This window comes from Phacochoerus africanus, chromosome 15 (assembly GCF_016906955.1).
Source record: "Phacochoerus africanus isolate WHEZ1 chromosome 15, ROS_Pafr_v1, whole genome shotgun sequence".
Lineage (NCBI taxonomy): Eukaryota > Metazoa > Chordata > Mammalia > Artiodactyla > Suidae > Phacochoerus > Phacochoerus africanus.
Window position 1 is genome coordinate 31,226,094 of NC_062558.1, and position 18,303 is coordinate 31,244,396.

The 18,303-nt window shown below is 49.5% G+C and overlaps 1 protein-coding gene across 11 annotated transcripts in view; it reads left to right on the plus strand.

Moving 5' to 3' along the window:
- Positions 1 to 18,303, plus strand: part of KDM2B (lysine demethylase 2B) — a 143,750-nt gene that overhangs the window by 57,652 nt on the left and 67,795 nt on the right. For all 11 annotated transcript variants that reach the window (XM_047761667.1, XM_047761666.1, XM_047761661.1 and 8 more), the window contains 3 exons: positions 1,352 to 1,467; positions 7,513 to 7,639; positions 10,252 to 10,733. In XM_047761667.1, the coding sequence (XP_047617623.1) occupies positions 1,352 to 1,467; positions 7,513 to 7,639; positions 10,252 to 10,733 (725 nt within the window). The remainder of the gene's footprint in view (positions 1 to 1,351; positions 1,468 to 7,512; positions 7,640 to 10,251; positions 10,734 to 18,303) is intronic.

The window sequence follows — 18,303 nt, forward strand, 5'->3', positions numbered from 1 at the left end:
AGGCACTGTCACTCACCAGCTGTGACTTCATTCAGCAGGTGACTTAGTTTCTCTTAGCCTCAGTTTCAGCATCTGTAAATGGGCATCTCTCCCCTAGCTCTGTACTGTTTATTGCTGTAGTAAGAGCCGCATGAAGGTCTGAGATATGTTAGTGACTCATTGAAGAAACTAGGTGGCTTGCTTTCATAACCAAGCAGAGGGTGATTCCCTGGGTTCCAGTCCCTGTACGTGACTTCACTTTTCTGTGCCTCAGTCTTCTCATCTGTAAGTTGGGGGTAAAGTTGCATATAGCTTTTAGGGATCTTGAGATGGGGCCCTGTAAAGCCCACAGGCCAGTGCCTGGTACAGGGGTAGCCCTCACTTATCCTTCTCGTGATGGCTGTGCCAGCCTTTGGGCTAGGAGCTCAGAGAGGTGAAAAATCCATGCCCCAAGCTGTTAAGAAGCTGCAGTCAGCAGGAGAGAGACTTGTCTGTAGCCGTAGAGCAGAGCTGACGTGGGGGTACAGGTATGACTGCAGAGACCATGTGGAAATGGGCCTTGAAGGTTGGGTTTTTTTTTTTTTCCTTGTATTTTTAGGGCCACACCTGCAGCATATGGAAGTTCCCAGGCTAGGGGTTGAATCGGAGCTGCACCTGCTGGCCTACACCACAGCCACAGCCATGCCAGATATGAGCTGCAGCTGCCACCCATACCACAGCTCATGGCAATGCCAGCTCCTAAACCCACTAAGGCCAGGGATTGAACCCGTGTCCTCATGGATACTGGTTGGATTCATTACCACTGAGCCACAATGGGAACTTCCCTTGGAGGATTTTGATAGCAGGAGGTGGCTTTGGGCAGAGGAAGGCGTCTGGGTCCTGCAGCTCTGGCAAGATATCACTCCTTAGCTGTGGCCCCAAGCAGTCCTTTGTGGCTCCTCCTGAGATTGGCCCCAGCTAAGGAGTGGGATGATGAGGCAAAGGCTTGAGAATGTGTGATGAGCCCCAGTGAGGGGTTTCTAGCACCCTGGCTGGCAGGGGAGAGGGACTGGGTCTGTCTCTCTGTTGGCTGCTGCAGCCAGGTCCACTGCAACACTTTGTCACCAAGGTCTTCAGGACAAGGGGGATGGTCTTCAGCTGCCCCCCACCTGACTTGAGCTAGCCAGGGGTCACTGCCAGCACTAGTCCAGTGGGGCTACAGGTCTAGGTCCTCTAGGCCAGCCAGGAACTCAGCTTTGTGTGTCTGGCAGCCTGAACATCCTCACTCCGTCCCTGGCTGCTCTCCCTGGCCACCTGTACCCTCCTCCTACTGGCAGGGTGAAGGACCCCCCCGGGATCCAGCTCTGACCCTCTCTGTGCCCTCCCCACCCAGGCTGGATCCATGCAGTCTACACCCCCGTAGACTCCCTGGTATTCGGCGGAAATATCCTGCACAGCTTCAACGTGCCCATGCAGCTGCGGATCTACGAGATTGAGGACAGAACACGGGTAAGGCGGCTTCCTTTCCTCCTGTGGCCATGCCTAGGCCGCCAGGCTCTGTTGGGTGCTCAGGGTGTATGGGACAGGTCATTACCAAGTCCTCCCTGGCCCTCCAGCCCTCTTGCTCCCTGCCTCAGGCCATTGTCTGGGTCCTGGTTCTCTGGGGTCGGGAGTGCCCCGATTACCCCACCCAAAGCCTCGGGAGTTTCTGTTCATCTCCAGGCAGGCGGCAGCCAAAAGCCCCTTGTCAAAGAGGAAGTAGCTCTTGAGAAAGCCCCATGAGATGTCAGGGACCCTGCCTCTTCCTTCTTCCCACGTGTATAAAGGGATGCGAGGGAGGGTGGGGAATTTCATGGTGGTTGTGGTTGGGAGGTGAGGGGGGCTGGGACCTTGACCATGTAGGGACCCCAGATGTGATGGAGAAGCTGAGGAAGCTGTTGTCTGCGCGTCCTCTGGGTACTGTCTCTGAGCGCCGTCTTGGTGACTGCTTGCAACTGAGGCTGGGGGGTCCCTTCTCTCCTTGATGGTTTCTCAGACGTTGAGTCTCCCCCAGCCCCTGCCCCAGGACCAGAGACCCCGGCCCAGACACCTGACCTGGGCCCTCTGCTATGTTCCCTTCCATTCCATGATGAGTTTCCTCCCCACAGCACTGGTTCTTTCCTGGTAGAACTTGACCTAGTGCCCCCATTATCTGGGATGGGTCTGAGAGCTGGAAGCTGGGGCAAAAAGGACCTATTTCTGGAACTTCCATTGTGGCTCAGCAGGTTACAAACCCGACTAGTATGCGATGTGAGTTTGATCTGTGGCCTTGGTTAAGGATCTGGTATTGCTGTGAGCTTCGGTGTAGGTCACAGACGTGGTTCAGATCTGGCGTGGCTGTGGCTGTGGCTGTGGTGTAGGCCGGCAGCTGCAGCTCTGCTTTGACTCATAGCCTGGGAACCTCCATATGCTGCAGGTGTGGCACTTAAAAAAAAGGGCGGGGGCCTATTTCTTTTTTCTCGTAGGTATTCAAATATCTCTCCTTTTTTTTTTTTTTAAATAGAGATATAATCCACATACACAGAGTGCACAATTCAGTAGCAAATAGCACATTCACAGTGTTGACATTCTCATCACCCTAAAAAGAAAGCCCTTGCTCAATAGCATTCGTTCCCACTCCCCACCCCCAGCCTCCAGCAGTTACTGATCTGCTTTCTGTCTCTATGGATTTGCCTATTCTGGATTTTTTTTATGTAAATGGAGTCATATAACATGTCCTTTGGTGTCTAGGTTCTTTCACTTAGCATCATGTCTTCAAGGTTCATCTATGTTGTGGTTATTCATTAGTGCTTTGTTTCCATTTTATGGCTTAATTGTATTCTGTTGTATGGAGAGACCACACCTGGTCTTCTTGGGCTTTTGCCTGGGGTGTGACTTTTTTCGTCTGCCCTGATCCTCAGGTCCTTCCTGACCCTCGAGAACCTTCTCACAGACGCAGACTCTGTGCCCTGGGTCCCTTCCTTTCCTGGTCTTGTTTCCAGGCCTTGGTCTGCATGGGATCACATACATGATTCAAAGTCAGCCACTACATGGACCTCTGACCTTTTTAATGGTCCCGATGTTGAGGGACCTCAGCCAAGGGTCTCCTGGGGACCACTTTGAGCCATATTCAGTGGGCAGCTGTGTTAACAAGGGTGAATGCACCTCTTCAGATGGGTGGGTTTGCTGCTGCTGCGATACCCAGATCTGCAGAGACTGGGTCCTGGTCTGTGTTTTCGAGCCTCATTTCTGTTACCCACCTACCATTCCTTTCCTGCTCTGGGGGAGGCCAGTCCCAGCCCTGGTCTGGAGGATGCTGCCCCGTGGCCTTCTAGAAAAAGGCACCATTTGGGTGCGAATGGTCATCTTAGAGTCTGGGTCAAGTGCTGTCTGGGACTCCAGCCAACTGCTCTTTGGCCAGCCCTGAAGAATGGGCCAGTGTGAGTGGACGCGTAGGTGTGGGATAGAAAAGGAAAAAGAAGTCAGGCCCACAACTTTCCAGGCAATTCCTGAAAGCCAGAGTAGGGCTGGAGTTTCCAAAGCCTTGGCAGCTGTTCCCCTCCCCCAGGGAATCTGGGATCATACATCTCAGTGGATTTGGGCCCCATCATTCCATTAGGAGCCCAGCTCCTCCCCTCCCCCAGCGGAGGCCAGAGGGAGGGTAATGGAGTGGAACCCTAAGCAGCACACTGAGCTGCTGTGGGATATTTAGTCCACGTGGAGATGAGCATGGCAGGGCCCCCTCACCCAATGCACAGTGTCCCTGTCGTCTCAGTGGGCACCCCATCTGGTTTCCTGAAGCAGGTGGACCAAAAGGGGCCGCGGGGGCGGGGGGAGGGGATGGTGGGACTCGGCTGGAACCAGCAGCAGGCTATTTAATCTGCTTTGATTTCTGGTCTTTGGAGAGGGCTTGGCTACAAGGCCCAATTGTTTACGTCTTAGGAGCCAAGACAGACAAAAGATACTGGGGAGAGAGCGCTGGAAGCCAGATAAAATGCCAGGGCTCCTTGTCAGCTCACTACAGCTTAATTCTTTACATCCCTTCGAGCTTCCTTAAGAAGGTTATGGCCATTTAAAAATAGCCTTTCAGGAGTCCTAAAACACGGCTTTGCTCGGAAACCAAATGCAGAGGGTGGGACAGAGGAAACCGACAGTCTCTACGCCCCATGATGTGGGCTGGTTGAAGGCAAATAATTTGCCTTTGTGGCCTAAGGTGGGGGACCTCCCCTTCTAGACCAGGGGAACCCCAGTGTTCTCCTATGTTTAGGAATCATGTCTGGCTCTCACGATTTTAATTTTTCTGTGCTAGATAATAGGTGACTTCACCCAAAGGCAAGCATGAACAGGTTGCAGGCGTTCTGTTCTGGGTGGATTTTTATTTCATGGATCCCCTTGTGTAGATTAAATCTTTCCCCTCTCATTCTAAAGATAAGCAGGGGGGTGGGAGAGCTGCACCAAAGAATGGATGTGTTGCATGTTTATTATTTGAAGATAACATCTCAACAGCTCTCACTACATATTTTTAACTCCAGTTAGCTTGATAAGGGATAGCAATGGTCCAATTGATCATTAAACTGCCTTCTCTCTTATATTTATCTTTTTTTTTTTTTTTCCCTTAATGGCTCTAGTGAAAGCAGCCTTCCAGGAAAGGTAATGCCAACATGCCCCATTCCCTCAGCCAGTGAATCTACCTGGAAATTGCAAATAATTTATCCTTTCACCTTTCCCCTACCATTGGATTTTTTTTTTCCATTGACTTTTTTTTTTTTTCCAGGAGAAAAACAAATTTTAAGACACTTCCACCCACCCTCATATTTCAGTTTTTCAAGTCCTTGAGACCTGGGAGTTGTAGATGCACCGAAATATCTTTGGTTATGATCTCCTGAGGTCACTCAGCTCCAAGAGGAAGGGCCTTTGGGAACTCAAACTGACCCCTTGAGACCTGCTGACAGATTGATCGCCCCCTCCCCGATCCCGCCCCTCCCCCCCAGGCTGGGAGCATTGCATGCTTTCTGACTGCCTCGCCCTTCGAAGAACAACTCAATTTGGTGAGGCTCCGAATGTGTCAACAAATAATGTTGAGCAATCGTGTGTTTAATGTTCCCAGGCATGTGGCTGAAACCTTTTGAAGGCGAAGGGTGGAAGGCGACAACCCGTTTGTAAGTCAATTCTTTGCAAATTTTGTTTCCTGCGGTGCTCTCTTGGAAAAAAAAAAATTAAAAAAAAAAATTGAATTCCTTCATCAGCATTTGTTTTCACCCAGCTGGTTTCTCTTGGGTTCAGCAGCAGTGACGGGAGACTTACCTTCCTCTCCTGAACGACAGTCAAAAAAAAAAAAAAATTTTTTTTTTTTCCTAATCTAGAAAGATTCGTAGGAGCCACAGTGCCCACCAGGGCCAGTGTGGCTTAGATGGTTTCCCCAAATTTGAAAAGTCAAAAGGCGCTTCAGAGTTTTGTCGATTGAGTCTAAATTCAGGAGATGTGAGTGAGGGTCTTAGAAGAGGTGGGCTGCCTGTCCTCAGCCTGCTCTGTAGGTTTTGACCAATTTGTTTCAAAGTCACTTGGCCCTTGTTCTGGAGTGGGGATGGAGCTGAGACTCATTCCCTACCCCCAACCTCTCTTCAGCCGAGGCCAGGGTCTTAGGCCCAAGAACCTGTCTCCTTTTTAAACTGGAGGGCATTGATCTGATGGCTGAAAAAAGATGAATACTCTCCCAGCAATAAAACTGGGGTCTTGGAGTTCCTATTGTGGCTCAGCAGGCTATGAACCTGACAAGTATCCATGAGGATGCGGGTTCGATCCCTGGCCTCACTCATTGGGTTAAGGATCTGGTGTTGCCACCAGCTGTGGTGTAGGTTGCAAAGGCGGCTTGGATCCGGTGTTGCTGTTGCCATGGTGTAGGCTGGCAGCTGCAGCTCTGATTTGACTCCTAGCCTGGGAACTTCCATATGCTGTAGGTGCGGCCCTAAAACAAAACAAAACAAAATAAAATAAAAAATGGTTTCTCCAGACAGTAGCTGGAGCCAAGGAAACCACTAGATGATGATCCCAACTCCGTGCATCTCCCACAGGAGCTCAAAAGCATGCGGCGGCCAGGATCTCATTCCAAAGCCTACCATCCATCAGAGGCAGGCAGGTCAAATGGACCTAGGATGCAGATGGTGCAAGTGAGATGAGGGCTTCGCAGCTGGAAACTGAGTTAGGGGATGGATGGGGAAACTGGAGCTAGGACTCTCAGAGGGCAGAGTTGGGGCCTTTTACAGGTGGGCACTGAGAGGCAGCAAAATGGTATTTTAGGGTAGATGGAGGACCTAGGTCAGCTTGTATTTGCCTTTGTCCCAGATGTAGAATATCACCCATTGGTTGATAGGAAAGAAAAAGGGCAGGATGTGCTTCTTTAATGTCCCAACTCCCTGAGTTCCTGGAGGACAGAAAGCCCCAGCAGAGGTCCCTCAAGGCAGACACACCCTTGGTGAGAGGACAAGGAGGCAGTCAGGAGTGAGTGTGGACGTGGGGGGCCCACTTGCAGCCTTGGAGGGCCCAGCCCTGAGAGACAATGACCACCTTCCATACACACCCTTGCGGGGTCAGGATGCCGTTTCTGGAAGGCTCATCTGTGCCAGGGCCATCAGTGGTATTGCTTCCTTCTCATCTCTTGCTGCCATCTCATCAGTGTAGACCCCATGCTGCCACCCATTGGAATCTCCCTGGGGCCCTGGCCTTTTCACAGCTCTGATACACAAAGCTCTCTGCACCTGTACTTCCTCCCCTCTAATTAAAAGCCAAAAGGGGAACTCCGTCTGGATTCCTGTTCCAGACCCCAGGGTTAGGGCCGTCCCAGGTCACACTAGGTCACACCAGGGACTTGCGTTGGAGGGAGTCCTCTGTGGAGACACAGACTGGTCAGGTATTGTTGGGGACTAGCGGGAGGTGGACCCCTCGGAGGCCCCGCCTCTGGCGGTAGGAGAGGCCACACCCCCTCACCCTCATTGGTCCGTCTGGTGTGACCTCTTTGAGTGTAGGAGATGCTTGGCAGCCTGTCTGCAAATGGGTAAGGTTTGGGGTTTGATTTCTGTTTTTCACGGGGGGAGGGAGGGAACAGCCGAGTCTATACAAGAAGGTTTGAGAATGGTGAGGCATCCATGTCTGTTGTAGCTAGAATCAGGCAGGGACTCGCATCCGCAGATACCCTCACCCTCCGTCAGCCGGTCAGGGCACAGTTCTGCACAGATTGGACCCCGAAAAGCTTCCCCCGCGCAAAGCTCAGGGACCTTTGACATGATGCTCTCACATAGGCCTCTTCCCCCGCTCTTCCTCCTCCTCATGTGTGCATGCTGGTATCTTGCCCCTTCCAGCGCTTCTCTCCAGACCACTCCCATTTTTTTCTTCACATCATTTGTGTTCCTGCTAAGATGATGAAAATAACTCCCCCCCCCCCCGGAACTCCCCTTCCCCCCACCCCAGTGCACTTCTCTCCCTCCTCTCCACCCCCTGCCCTCCAGAAACTGACCTCTGCCCCTGGATCTTTGCTTTCAGGTGCAGCCCAAATTCCGTTATCCCTTCTACTATGAGATGTGCTGGTATGTCTTGGAGAGATACGTGTACTGTGTGACCCAGCGGTCCTACCTCACTCAGGAATACCAGAGAGAATCAATGCTTATTGGTGAGTGTGCCTTGGAGCTCAGCCACCCTATCTGCTCAGGTGGGGCAGAAATAATTTTTTTCAGGGGTGCCTTGGGAGCCCTGCATTACAGAGATTCTCTTGAGCCAGAGTGTCAGGCAGATTCTTAGAGACCCTTCTTTGTCAGCTTCTCACTTGGAGTACAGAGTCCAAGACAAGGAAGTTGTGACCCCCAACAGAGTCATCTTGGTTGATTGGCTTGGTCAACCAGGTCTTGCTGGTTGACTGCATTTTTAGGGCTGAACCCATGGCATTTGGAAGTTCCCAGGCTAGGGGTCAAATTGGAGCTATAGCTCCTGGCCTACACCATAGCCACAGCAACGCCAGACCTTTAACTCCCTGAGCGAGGCCAGGGCTCGAACTCACATCCTCAAGGATGCTAGTCTGGCTTGTTACCGCCAAGCCATGACGAGAACGCCTTGTTGGTTGGGAGGGCCCAGTCCCTGGCTTGGTGGCTGAAAGAGGCTCCCCACAGAGCAAAGAATCCTGGTCTTTTGTGGCCTCCCCAGAGGCATATGGAGTTCTTAGGCCAGGGATCAGATCTGAGCTGCAGTTATGATCTAAGTTGCAGCTGTGACAACACCAGATCCTTAAACCACTGTGCCCGGCCAGGGGTGGAACCTGCATCCCAGCACTCCCAAGATGCCTTTGATACCGTTACGCCACAGTGGGAACTCCAATCCTGGTCTTTTTTAATCCATCTCTGGTCACCAACTGATTTTTTTTTTTTTTCTTCCTGCAGTGAGGGTTAGGTTTTTATCTATATAGAAGCAGGGCTACGAGATGCAGCCACTTCTCCCAAACCCAGGCCAAACTATAAGCCAGCAGAAGGGGTGACCAAGGCTGGGGATGGAAGCTTGGCAGAGCAGTGGGTGGTTTTGATAGAGGCAGGGAGAGAGTGTTTACAGCGCAGCTGCAGTACCCTGCCCTGCTGCCATTACTTAAAGGGACACCATCACCCCAAATGGCTCAGTCCTTGAGTCCTGACTCACAAACACCCACCTTGAAGTTGCATTTGACTGTGACATCCCCAAAGAGCAATCTGTGGGAAGAACGTTCTTCTTCCCCTTTACCTCTGAGCTGTTACTGCTGAGGAGTTTTCTGATGCTAGAGTCTGCTGCACCTCATTCACCACATCTTTCTCATCATGGGATAGAAATTAATGATCCATCTGTTTCCTTTAGGGTTTGCAGGATTTTTCTTGCAATCTCCAAGATTTTTTAGATTCTCTCTTTTTTTTTTTTCCTCATTGTAAGCCTTTTCCTTCCTTTCCTCGAATCCCCATCTGACTATAGGGGTTTCAGACCAGGCATTTGATAGGGAACAAATGTTTCTGCCGGGATCTTTATTGAGGAGTGCTCATTGGAAATTCAGTTTTAACTAGGGGGTGGTATGTTGTGAGTCTTCATTCTTTTTTTTTTTTTTTTGATGAGTCTCATTCTTGTTAGATGATTCAGGCATTGAAAGATATCAAACCCTGGGAGTTCCCATTGTGGTTCAGCAGAAACAAACCTGACCAGGATCCGTGAGGATTCGGGTTCGAATCCTGGCCTCATTCAGTGGGTTGACAATCCAGCATTGCCGTGAGCTGTGTTATAGGTCAGAGATGCGGCTCAGATCCCATGTTGCTGTGGCTGTGGTGTAGGCAGGCCCCTATAGCTCTGATTCAGCCCCTACCCTGGGAACTTCCATATGCCATGGGCGCGGCCCTAAAGAGCAAGGGCAAAAACAAAACAAAAAACACAAAGCAAAACCTGGAGTTCCCATTGTGGCTCATTGAGCTCAGAACCCAACATAGTATCCGTGGGTAGGCAGGTTTGATCCCTGGCCTTGCTCAGTGGGCTAAGGGTCTGGTGTTGCCACTGCCGGGTGTGTTCAGAGAGGTGAAGCGACCTGTCTGGGTACACAGCTGGGAAGAAGCAGAGCTATGTCTGCCTGACCCCAGCCTTGTCTAGAGGCTGAGGGAGTCCTAGACCATTCAAATTGTCTAAAGATGGAATTCCTGTTGTCGCTTAGCAGTAACGAACCCAACTAGTATCCATGAGGACGTGGATTTAATCCCTGGCCTCGCATAGTAGGTTAAGGATCTGGCATTGCCATGAGCTATGGTGCAGGCTGCAGATGAGGCTCGGATCCTGCATTGCTGTGGCTGTGGCATAGGCTGGCAGCTGCAGCTCTAGGAACTTCCGTTTGCCTCCGGTGTGGCCCTAAAAAAACAAAAAAGTGTGTGTGTGTGTTGGGGGCAGATTCCAGGGACTTCCACCAGGGAGTCTGGGGAATTCATCTTAGTCTTTTTTTTTTTGTCTTTTTGCTATTTCTTGGGCTGTTCCCATGGCATATGGAGGTTCCCAGGCTAGGGGTCGAATCGGAGCTGTAGCCACCGGCCTACGCCAGAGCCACAGCAACGCAGGATCTGAGCCGCGTCTGCGACCTACACCACAGCTCACGGCAACGCCGGATTGTTAACCCACTGAGCAAGGGCAGGGACCGAACCCGCAACCTCATGGTTCCTAGTCGGATTTGTTAACCACTGCGCCACGACGGGAACTCCCATCTTAGTCTTTATTGTGATCTCCCTACTCCTAACCCCATAGATGCCCCAAGAAAGCCCAGCATAGACGGCTTCTCATCAGATTCCTGGCTGGAGATGGAGGAAGAGTCCTGTGAGCAGCAGCCCCAGGAAGAGGAGAAGGAGGAAGAGGAAGAGGAAGAGGAGGAGGGCACAGATAAGACGCCCAAACCACCCACTGATGGCCCTGCCTCGCCCACCAGCATCCCCTCAGAGGACCAGGAGGCCCCTGGGAAGAAGCCCAAAGCCCCTGCCATGCGGTTCCTCAAAAGAACTTTGTCGAACGAGTCGGAGGACAGTGTGAAGTCCGCCACGATGCCCATAGACTACCCCAAGACGCCCACCGGCTCTCCGGCCACTGAGGTCTCTGCCAAATGGACCCACCTCACCGAGTTTGAGCTGAAGGGCCTGAAAGCTCTGGTGGAGAAACTTGAATCCCTCCCTGAGAATAAGAAGTGTGTCCCAGAGGGCATTGAGGACCCCCAGGCACTCCTGGAGGGTGTGAAGGTGGGTAGGGGTTGCCTCTGGCTGGGCAGCTGAGGAGGGCTGGGCAGGTTCTGTTCAATAGGCAAGTTCCTGGAGATCCCCTTGTGGCTCAGTGGGAACGAACCTAACTAGTACCCATGAGGATGCGGGTTTGATCCCCGACCCTGCTCTGCAGGTTGGGGATCCGGCGTGGCCATGAGCTGTGGTGTAGGTCGCAGATGCAGCTTGGATCCCATGTTGCTGTGGCTGTGGTATAGGCCGGCAGCTATAGCTCCGATTTGACCCCTAGCCTGGGAACTTCCACATGCTGCAGGTGCGGCCCTAAAAAGACCAATAAAAAAAAAAAAAGCAGGTTCCCCAGGGCAGCTTGGCTCTGGGCATCTTGGTGCAGACTGTCTTGAGGGTATGTCCATGCAAGGAGGGGGCTTTGGTCCAAGCAAGCCCATCTAGGCTGTTCAAGCAGAGGCCGTTGTTGAGACCAGCAGGGGTATCTCTGAGAGGAAGCTGGCTCCCTAGTTGACAATGAACTCTCTCTCAGGACTTGTTGGAAATCTGAGGCTTCAAGGGCAGTAGGCAGTACTTGCCTATGGTGTACCAGTAGTGCTGTTGGTTTTGGGAACTTACCCCTCCATCCTGATCAGGAGAACTTGCTGCTCTGGGCTGGCTCCCCCTGGAACATGCTTCTGTTTCTTGTGAGCAGGTTGTACATCCTGGTTGTCTTCTAGGGGGCCAGCTAAGGTGGGATTCCAAGTAGAGGTTTCCAGGTAGAGCCTAATTATTGAGCAAATTCTCACTGAGCACCTGCTGTGCTGGCCATGGGGAACAGGAAGCAGGCAGGTAAAGAAATCAGGAGAGCGGGGTTGAGTGCCACTTTCTGTACCTAGGGGATGGGAGTAGGGAGCGGGGACACTCATTGGCCATCCAGGGTGCCAGGACTCTGGGGCAGTTATGCAGAAGGAATTTTAGTTGGGTATTAGAGACTTCGGATGGAGGAGGCCGTTTTAGGCAGAGGACAAATGTGAAGTGTGTTTAAGAAACAGGAAATACACTGGCAGGTCTTGTCTTGTAGTAATCATAACAATTTTTGAGGAGTTCCCATTGTGGCTCAGCGGGTCACGAATCCGAGTAGCATTCACGAGGTTGTGGGTTTGATCCCTGGCCTCGCTCAGTGGTTTAAAGGATCCGATGTTGCTCAAGCTGCAGTGCAGAGCTGTATATAGGTTGCAGACATGGCTCAGATCTGGCATTGCTATGGCTGTGGTGTAGGCCAGCAGCTGCAGCTCCGATTTGACCCCTAGCCTTAGAATTTCCATAGACCACAGGTGTGGCCCTAAAAAGATTTAAAAAAAATTGTTGACTGTTCACTTACCTGCCAGGTACCAATGCTGACAAGTGGTAGGTACCCTTATTATCTACACTTGACCAATGAGGAGGTAGGCTCAGAGAAGTTAAGGGACATGTCTGAGGTGACAGAGCAGGTCTCTACTCCTGGTAGAGCTGGGATGGAGCCTCCAGAGCTCCTGTGTGGAAATGATTTCTTGGTACTGCCTCCTGTATCAGCGTACATAAGGGCTTTTGGTGTAAGAAGGGCTTCCTTCTCCAATGTCTCATTCTCAAGTGAATCTGCTACCCACTGGGGTTAGAAACTGATGTTGTCTCTTCTTTGGTGACTGCAAACTCCACCCAGAACTTGTTAATTCGTACGTTTGTACACTTATTCGTTTAGAAAACATTGTGTCAGGCCCTGGGATATAGAAATATTAAGACCTGTTCTGCTCTTGAGGTGCTCAATGATCATGGGCCCAATCAGGTAGCCTTACAGGTACCACCAGCAGAGGGAGCTGGTGTGGAGACTCTGTAATCCAGATAGAGCTCACTTTCTGTAGGAGGTGCCATCAAATTTTAATCTTATAACTAGGAAATTGCCAGGTAAAAACAATTCTGTGGTGAATAGCCCTGCAAAGCAAATCTTTACTTGCAAGTAGGTCTATTTCATTGATTCTTGACTTGTTTGGAGGTTTCAGACCTCTTGAGAATTTTGTAAAAATACGCCTATACGCACAACTTTTTGTGTGCAAAATCAGGGCATCTTGGACTCTTGGATTTTGTCTACAAAATCAGGGCATCTTGAACAGGCATCCTGGACCCCTGATTAAGAACCTCTAATCTTGGAGTTCCCTTTGTGGCCCAGCAGAAACAAATCAGAAATGAATCTATGAGGATGCAGGTTTGATCCCTGGCCTCCCTCAGTGGGTTAAGGATCTGGCATTGCTGTGGCTGCAGCATAGGCCAGTGGCTATAGCTTCGATTTGACCCCTAGCCTGGGAACCTCCATGTTGCTGCGGGTGGGCCCTCAAAAGACAAAAAAAGGAAAAAACCCCAAAACCAAACCCTAATCTTGTGGCACAGAGTTTTGTATATTGAATTTCCTAAAGGAGACCTTAGAATTGTGTCATGTGGCTACTTTTTTCTTCTGAAGTCCTAAAAAATGAAAGCAAACTGTTTTCATCAGTAATAAAATGGCTAATAGTATTAGAGTTCCAAGATGTGAAGGAGTTAAAAGAAAATTTACCTGAAGAGAAAATGTTGTTCTGTGATTGTGAAGCGCCCATGTAACTTCAGTATGTTTATGTGCATTATTCCTGGTTCCTGGTGGGTCAGGCAGATTTCTTTCTAGGGATAGGACTCGGCCCCTCATATCCCTCACCTGTACCTACCTGATAGACCTTTGAGGCTGGATTCAGCCTAGGCTCCGTGGGAATGTGAAGAAGCCCTGGGGTAGGGGCTTAGACAGATTTGAAATTCCCAGCCTCCTTCCTCCCCATCTCCTACCGTGGGTTCAGAGGCAGGTCATGATAGTGTGTGGTAATGAATCTTTTCTTTTTTTGGCTTTTTTAAGGCCACACCCACCGCATGTGGAAGTTCCCAGGCTGGGGGTCGAATCTGAGCTATAGCTGCCGGGCTACACCACAGCCATAGCAACACGGGATCCAAGCTGTGTCTGTGACCTAGCTCACAGCAATGATGGATCCTTAACCCACTGAGCAAGGCCAGGGATCAAAGCCACATCCTCATGGATACCAGTTGGATTCTTTTCTGTGGCGCCACAATGAGAACTCCCTGATAATGAATCTTAATTACTGTGTGTTGTTGTAGGTCTTTTTCATATGTAAACTTATTTAAACCTTCCAGCAACCCTATGTGCTACCTCTGTTACCCCCGTTTTACAGATGAGAATATTGAGGTACAGATAGCTTAAGTAACTTGCCCAAGGCCACACACTCTTTCTTCAATAGGGGAGTCCATGTCCTCATCCATGAAGACAAAGCTGTTTGTCTGATGTAGAAAAGGCCACCTCATATTTAGGGAGAAAGCTGTAAGGTGACTGTTCAGGCTTTCTTTACAGAATAAGCATCGGATTGGGTCCTGGGACAAATGTAAATTGACAGTCCCTGGACCAAATAGAGGCTCAAGGCATTGCGTTTGGCCTGTACTGCATTGAACACATTTCTGTTTTGGGGGTCTTTTTTTGGGGGGGGGACGTGCCTGTGGCATGTGCAAGTTCCTGGGCCAGGGAGCAAACCCATGCCATAGCAGTAATCAGAGCCACAGGAGTGACAATGCCAGGTCCTTTACCTGCTGAGGCACCAGGGAACTCCTGAACATATTTCTGTAATTACTTGCCCACATTAAAAATCAGGAGAGTAAGATTTAAAAAAAAAATCAGAAGTCATATAAAATATCATGCCCATCCTGGCTTATGTTCCTGCCTGGCTCCAAGCAGTGGAAGTGAGTAGCAGGTTATAGACGCCCCAGGTCCCACCACTCCCCACTGCCTGAGTGTCTTATTTACCATTAGGCTCACATATCTTTTTATTCTTTAAAAAGTGTTTTAACTTTAATTTCAATTTAATTAATTTTTGCTGCACCTGTGGCACATGGAAGGTCCTGGGCCAGGGACTGAACCTATGCTGTAGCAGTGACCCTAGCCACAGCAGTCACATGTCTCTTTTTAGTATAATCTAACCACTTAGCTTATTTATTGTACCTCCCTGCCTTCGCATCTAGCTCTGTCTGAGGAGGGCCTTCCAGGCTAAAGAGCTTCTATTTGAGTGGACAGGTTCCTTAATTCTCAGGAAAACTGGAACCTCTCCTAGCATCTCTGAATTCTGGATGACCAGGAGCTTGTAGGGGGGCAGCGGACCAATTGTCTTTTCTGGAGTAGGGAGACCTACTTCCTGGTTGTCTCGTCAGCCCATGAGCCCCTCCCAGTCCCTGGAGACCCAGAAGAGATTTTTGAACCCCAAACTGGCCTCCAGAGTGAGAGTGTTGTCACAGAGGGTGAGCAGCTGCTTCTTGGCTGCAGACGTTAGGTCCCTTTGTTCTCCCTTCTCAGATGCTGGGCTTTCTTTTGCAGTGGCTGAGAAATAAAAGCTCAGGCATGTGGGTCCAGGACAGAGTTCTTAGCCAGTGCTCACTGCTCCCACTACGATTGAGCGATTTGTGTTTCTGACCAGTGGCGGCTCTTTCCTGATGAGGATCAGTTACGATCTTTGGCGTGTGTTACAAAAAGGCGATGTCTTTGTTTCTTCTCTCCCTTTCTCTGGGACCTCAGATACTGCTGTTCCTGTGGCTCATGGTAACCAGAGCCCCTGGGATTAGAGATTCCCCAAAATAAGTCAGTCTCCAGATGGCTAGGGTTTGGCTTTTATCAAAAACATATCTTTTTTTTTCCTTTAATTTGTAGTGTAGGTTTTTAAATTGTGGTCAAATATATATAACATTTACCATCCCGTTATTAACTATACTTACTAGGCCACCAGTTTAGAATCTTCAAGAAAGAAACACTTTCTGTTAGAACCATTTTCAAGTGTACAGTCTGATGGTATTAAGTATATTCACAGTATTGTGCAGCCACCACCTCTATATGGTTCTGGACTTTTCATCACCTCAGGCAGAACCCTGTACCCATGGGCAGTCAGTCCCCACTTCTCCCTCCTCGCAGTCTGCTTTCTGTCTTTAGGGATTTACTTATTTTGGATATTTTATTTATAAATACATTTTAAGTGTGGAGTTCCTCTTGTGGCTCAGTGGGCTTAAGAACCATAGTATCCATGAGGATGCGGGATCTTGCCTCGTCTCTTCCAGCTTCTCTGGGTTGCTGGCAACCCTTGGAGTTCCTTGACTTGTAGCTACATCACTCCAGCCTCTGCCACTGTCTGTCTTCTCTGTGTGTTTCTGTGTGTCTTCTCTTTTCATAAGAGCATCAGTCTGGATTAAGGCCCAGTCTAATCCAGTGTGAGCCATTTCCCAATAAGGTCACATTCTGAGCTTTTAGATGCACTTCAAGTTTGAGGGGAGCACAATTCAAATCAGTGCCCTGTCCTTTTCCCTATTCCCTTGTGGATTGGCGACCATTAATGGATGGACAAAGTAATTCACGGTTAGATGGGAGTTGCCGTGCATGCTGTCCCTCCTTAGAGGAGTTTCTGCTTTCAACTAGAGCTCAGGAAGAGAGTCAAGGCCTCCGATGGGAGGAAAGGAGGGCATGCGCCTATTCCTTACATCAATTGCAAATGACTTGAAAATAACCGGATGCATTACAAGGTTGTGAAGGGCTGAAGTGTGCAGTAACCACTGAAATAGGAGGTGGGAGGATCTTTGTCAGATACACCTTTGCAAGGTGATTCTGCAGCTGTCTTTGTTAATTAAGATAATGCCAGGCTCTCTTTCCATGATTCTGTGCTCCCCTAGCTGCCAGAGTGTCCGCTAGGGTTGGCAGTGCCAGTGCACAATAGACAACCACCTTTTATTGCATGGAATTATGGGGCCTTGGAGAATTATGGGACTGGTGGACTTGTAAGGCCACTTGGAATTGTGGGTCTGCATGAGATTGTGGGACTTCATGGAATTATGGGACTGCATAGAATTATGGGGCTACAGGGAATTATGGGGCCACCTAGAATTGTGGGGCAGAATGGAACTAAGGGGATGGAAGAGTCAGGGGAACTGCTTTCAGGTGTTGCTTAATTTTTTAAAAATTAAGCACTAAAAAGATCAGTCATACTATTTCAGCAAAACACAAATAGAAAAAAAAATTAATCCTAAATTAAGAGTACATCACTCAGGAGTTCCCATCGTGGCACAGTAGAAATGAATCTGACTAGGAACCATGAGGTTGCGGGTTCGATCCCTGGCCTCCTCGGTGGATCCAGTGTTGCCATGAGCTGTGGTGTAGGTCGCAGATGTGGCTCGGATCTGGCGTTGCTGTGACTCTGGCGTAGGCTGGCGGCTACAGCTCTGATAGGACCCCTAGCCTGGGAACCTCCCTATGCCATGGGTGCGGCCCTAAAAAGACAAAAAAAAAAAAAAGTACATTACTCAGTGAGGTTACCTTTTAAGACTGAAAGTTCTGGGAGTTCCCTTGTGGTGCAGTGAGTTAAGGATCTGGCCCTGTCACTGTTGTGACACAGGTTCGATCCCAGGCCTGGGAACTTCCTCATGCTATGGGTGCAGCCAAACAAAACAAACAAACAAAAAAACCCCAAAACTAAAACAAAGCTTTCTGGAGTCAGGTTGAATCCCCAGCTATCCATTAACTGGCTGAATGCTCTGGGGGAATGCAGTAAAATGGGAATAGTAAAAATCATGCCTCCTGGAATTTAGTTAGGTGACACCTGTAAAGCCTTAGCACAGAGGCTTTAGTGCTCAGTGAACTGGAGCTGATAGTGTTATTATTTCAGACACTGTGGAATAAAAACAGACTCATTTAAGGTCAAGTGTAAGAGTGTTAAGACCACAGACCCATAGGCCCTTTTGGTCTAAATCCATGACTATGAAAGGAAGGTTTGCACAGTTTTTCTCTCTTGGGGTCATTAGGTCTTAACCTCAGAATACACCTGTTTATCCAAGTCTCCCTTCCTGGGTCTTTTTTGGCTCTTTTGCAAAACAAAATGAGGTGTGATGCCCAGACCTCCAGCACAGTTGGCCTTTTGATGCATAATGGCAATTGTGGTATATTAGTTTTCTGTGACTGCCATGACAAATGACCACAAACTTGGTTGGTTAAAACAACAGAAAGTTCCAGAGGCCAGAAGTGGGAAGTCGAGGTGTTGCCCATGCTATGCCCTTTGGGATTCTAGGGGAGCTTCCTTCCTTGCTCTTCCACCTTCTAGTTTTCCTGCTATTCCTTGGCTTGTGGCTGTCTCACTCCAGTCTCCGCCTTTCTCTTCCTATGGCCTTTTTTGCCCCCTTGTGTGTCTGTTCAAATCCTCCTTTCTTTTCTCTTATAAAGACACCAGTTGGAGTTCCCATTGTGGAATCCCAACTACTGATCCATGAGGGGGTGGGTTCGATCCCTGGCCTTGCTCATTGGGCTAGGTATCTGATGTTGCTGCAAGCTGCAGTGTAGGTCACAGATGTGTCTTGGATCCAGTGTTACTGTGGGTGTGGTGTAGGCAGGCAGGTACAGTTTCAATTTGATCCCTGTGCTGGGAACTTCATATGCTTCAGGTGTAGCCATAAAAAGCAAAAAAAAAAAAAAACCAATCCTCGGATTTAGGGCCCACCCTAAATCCAGGATTGTACCATC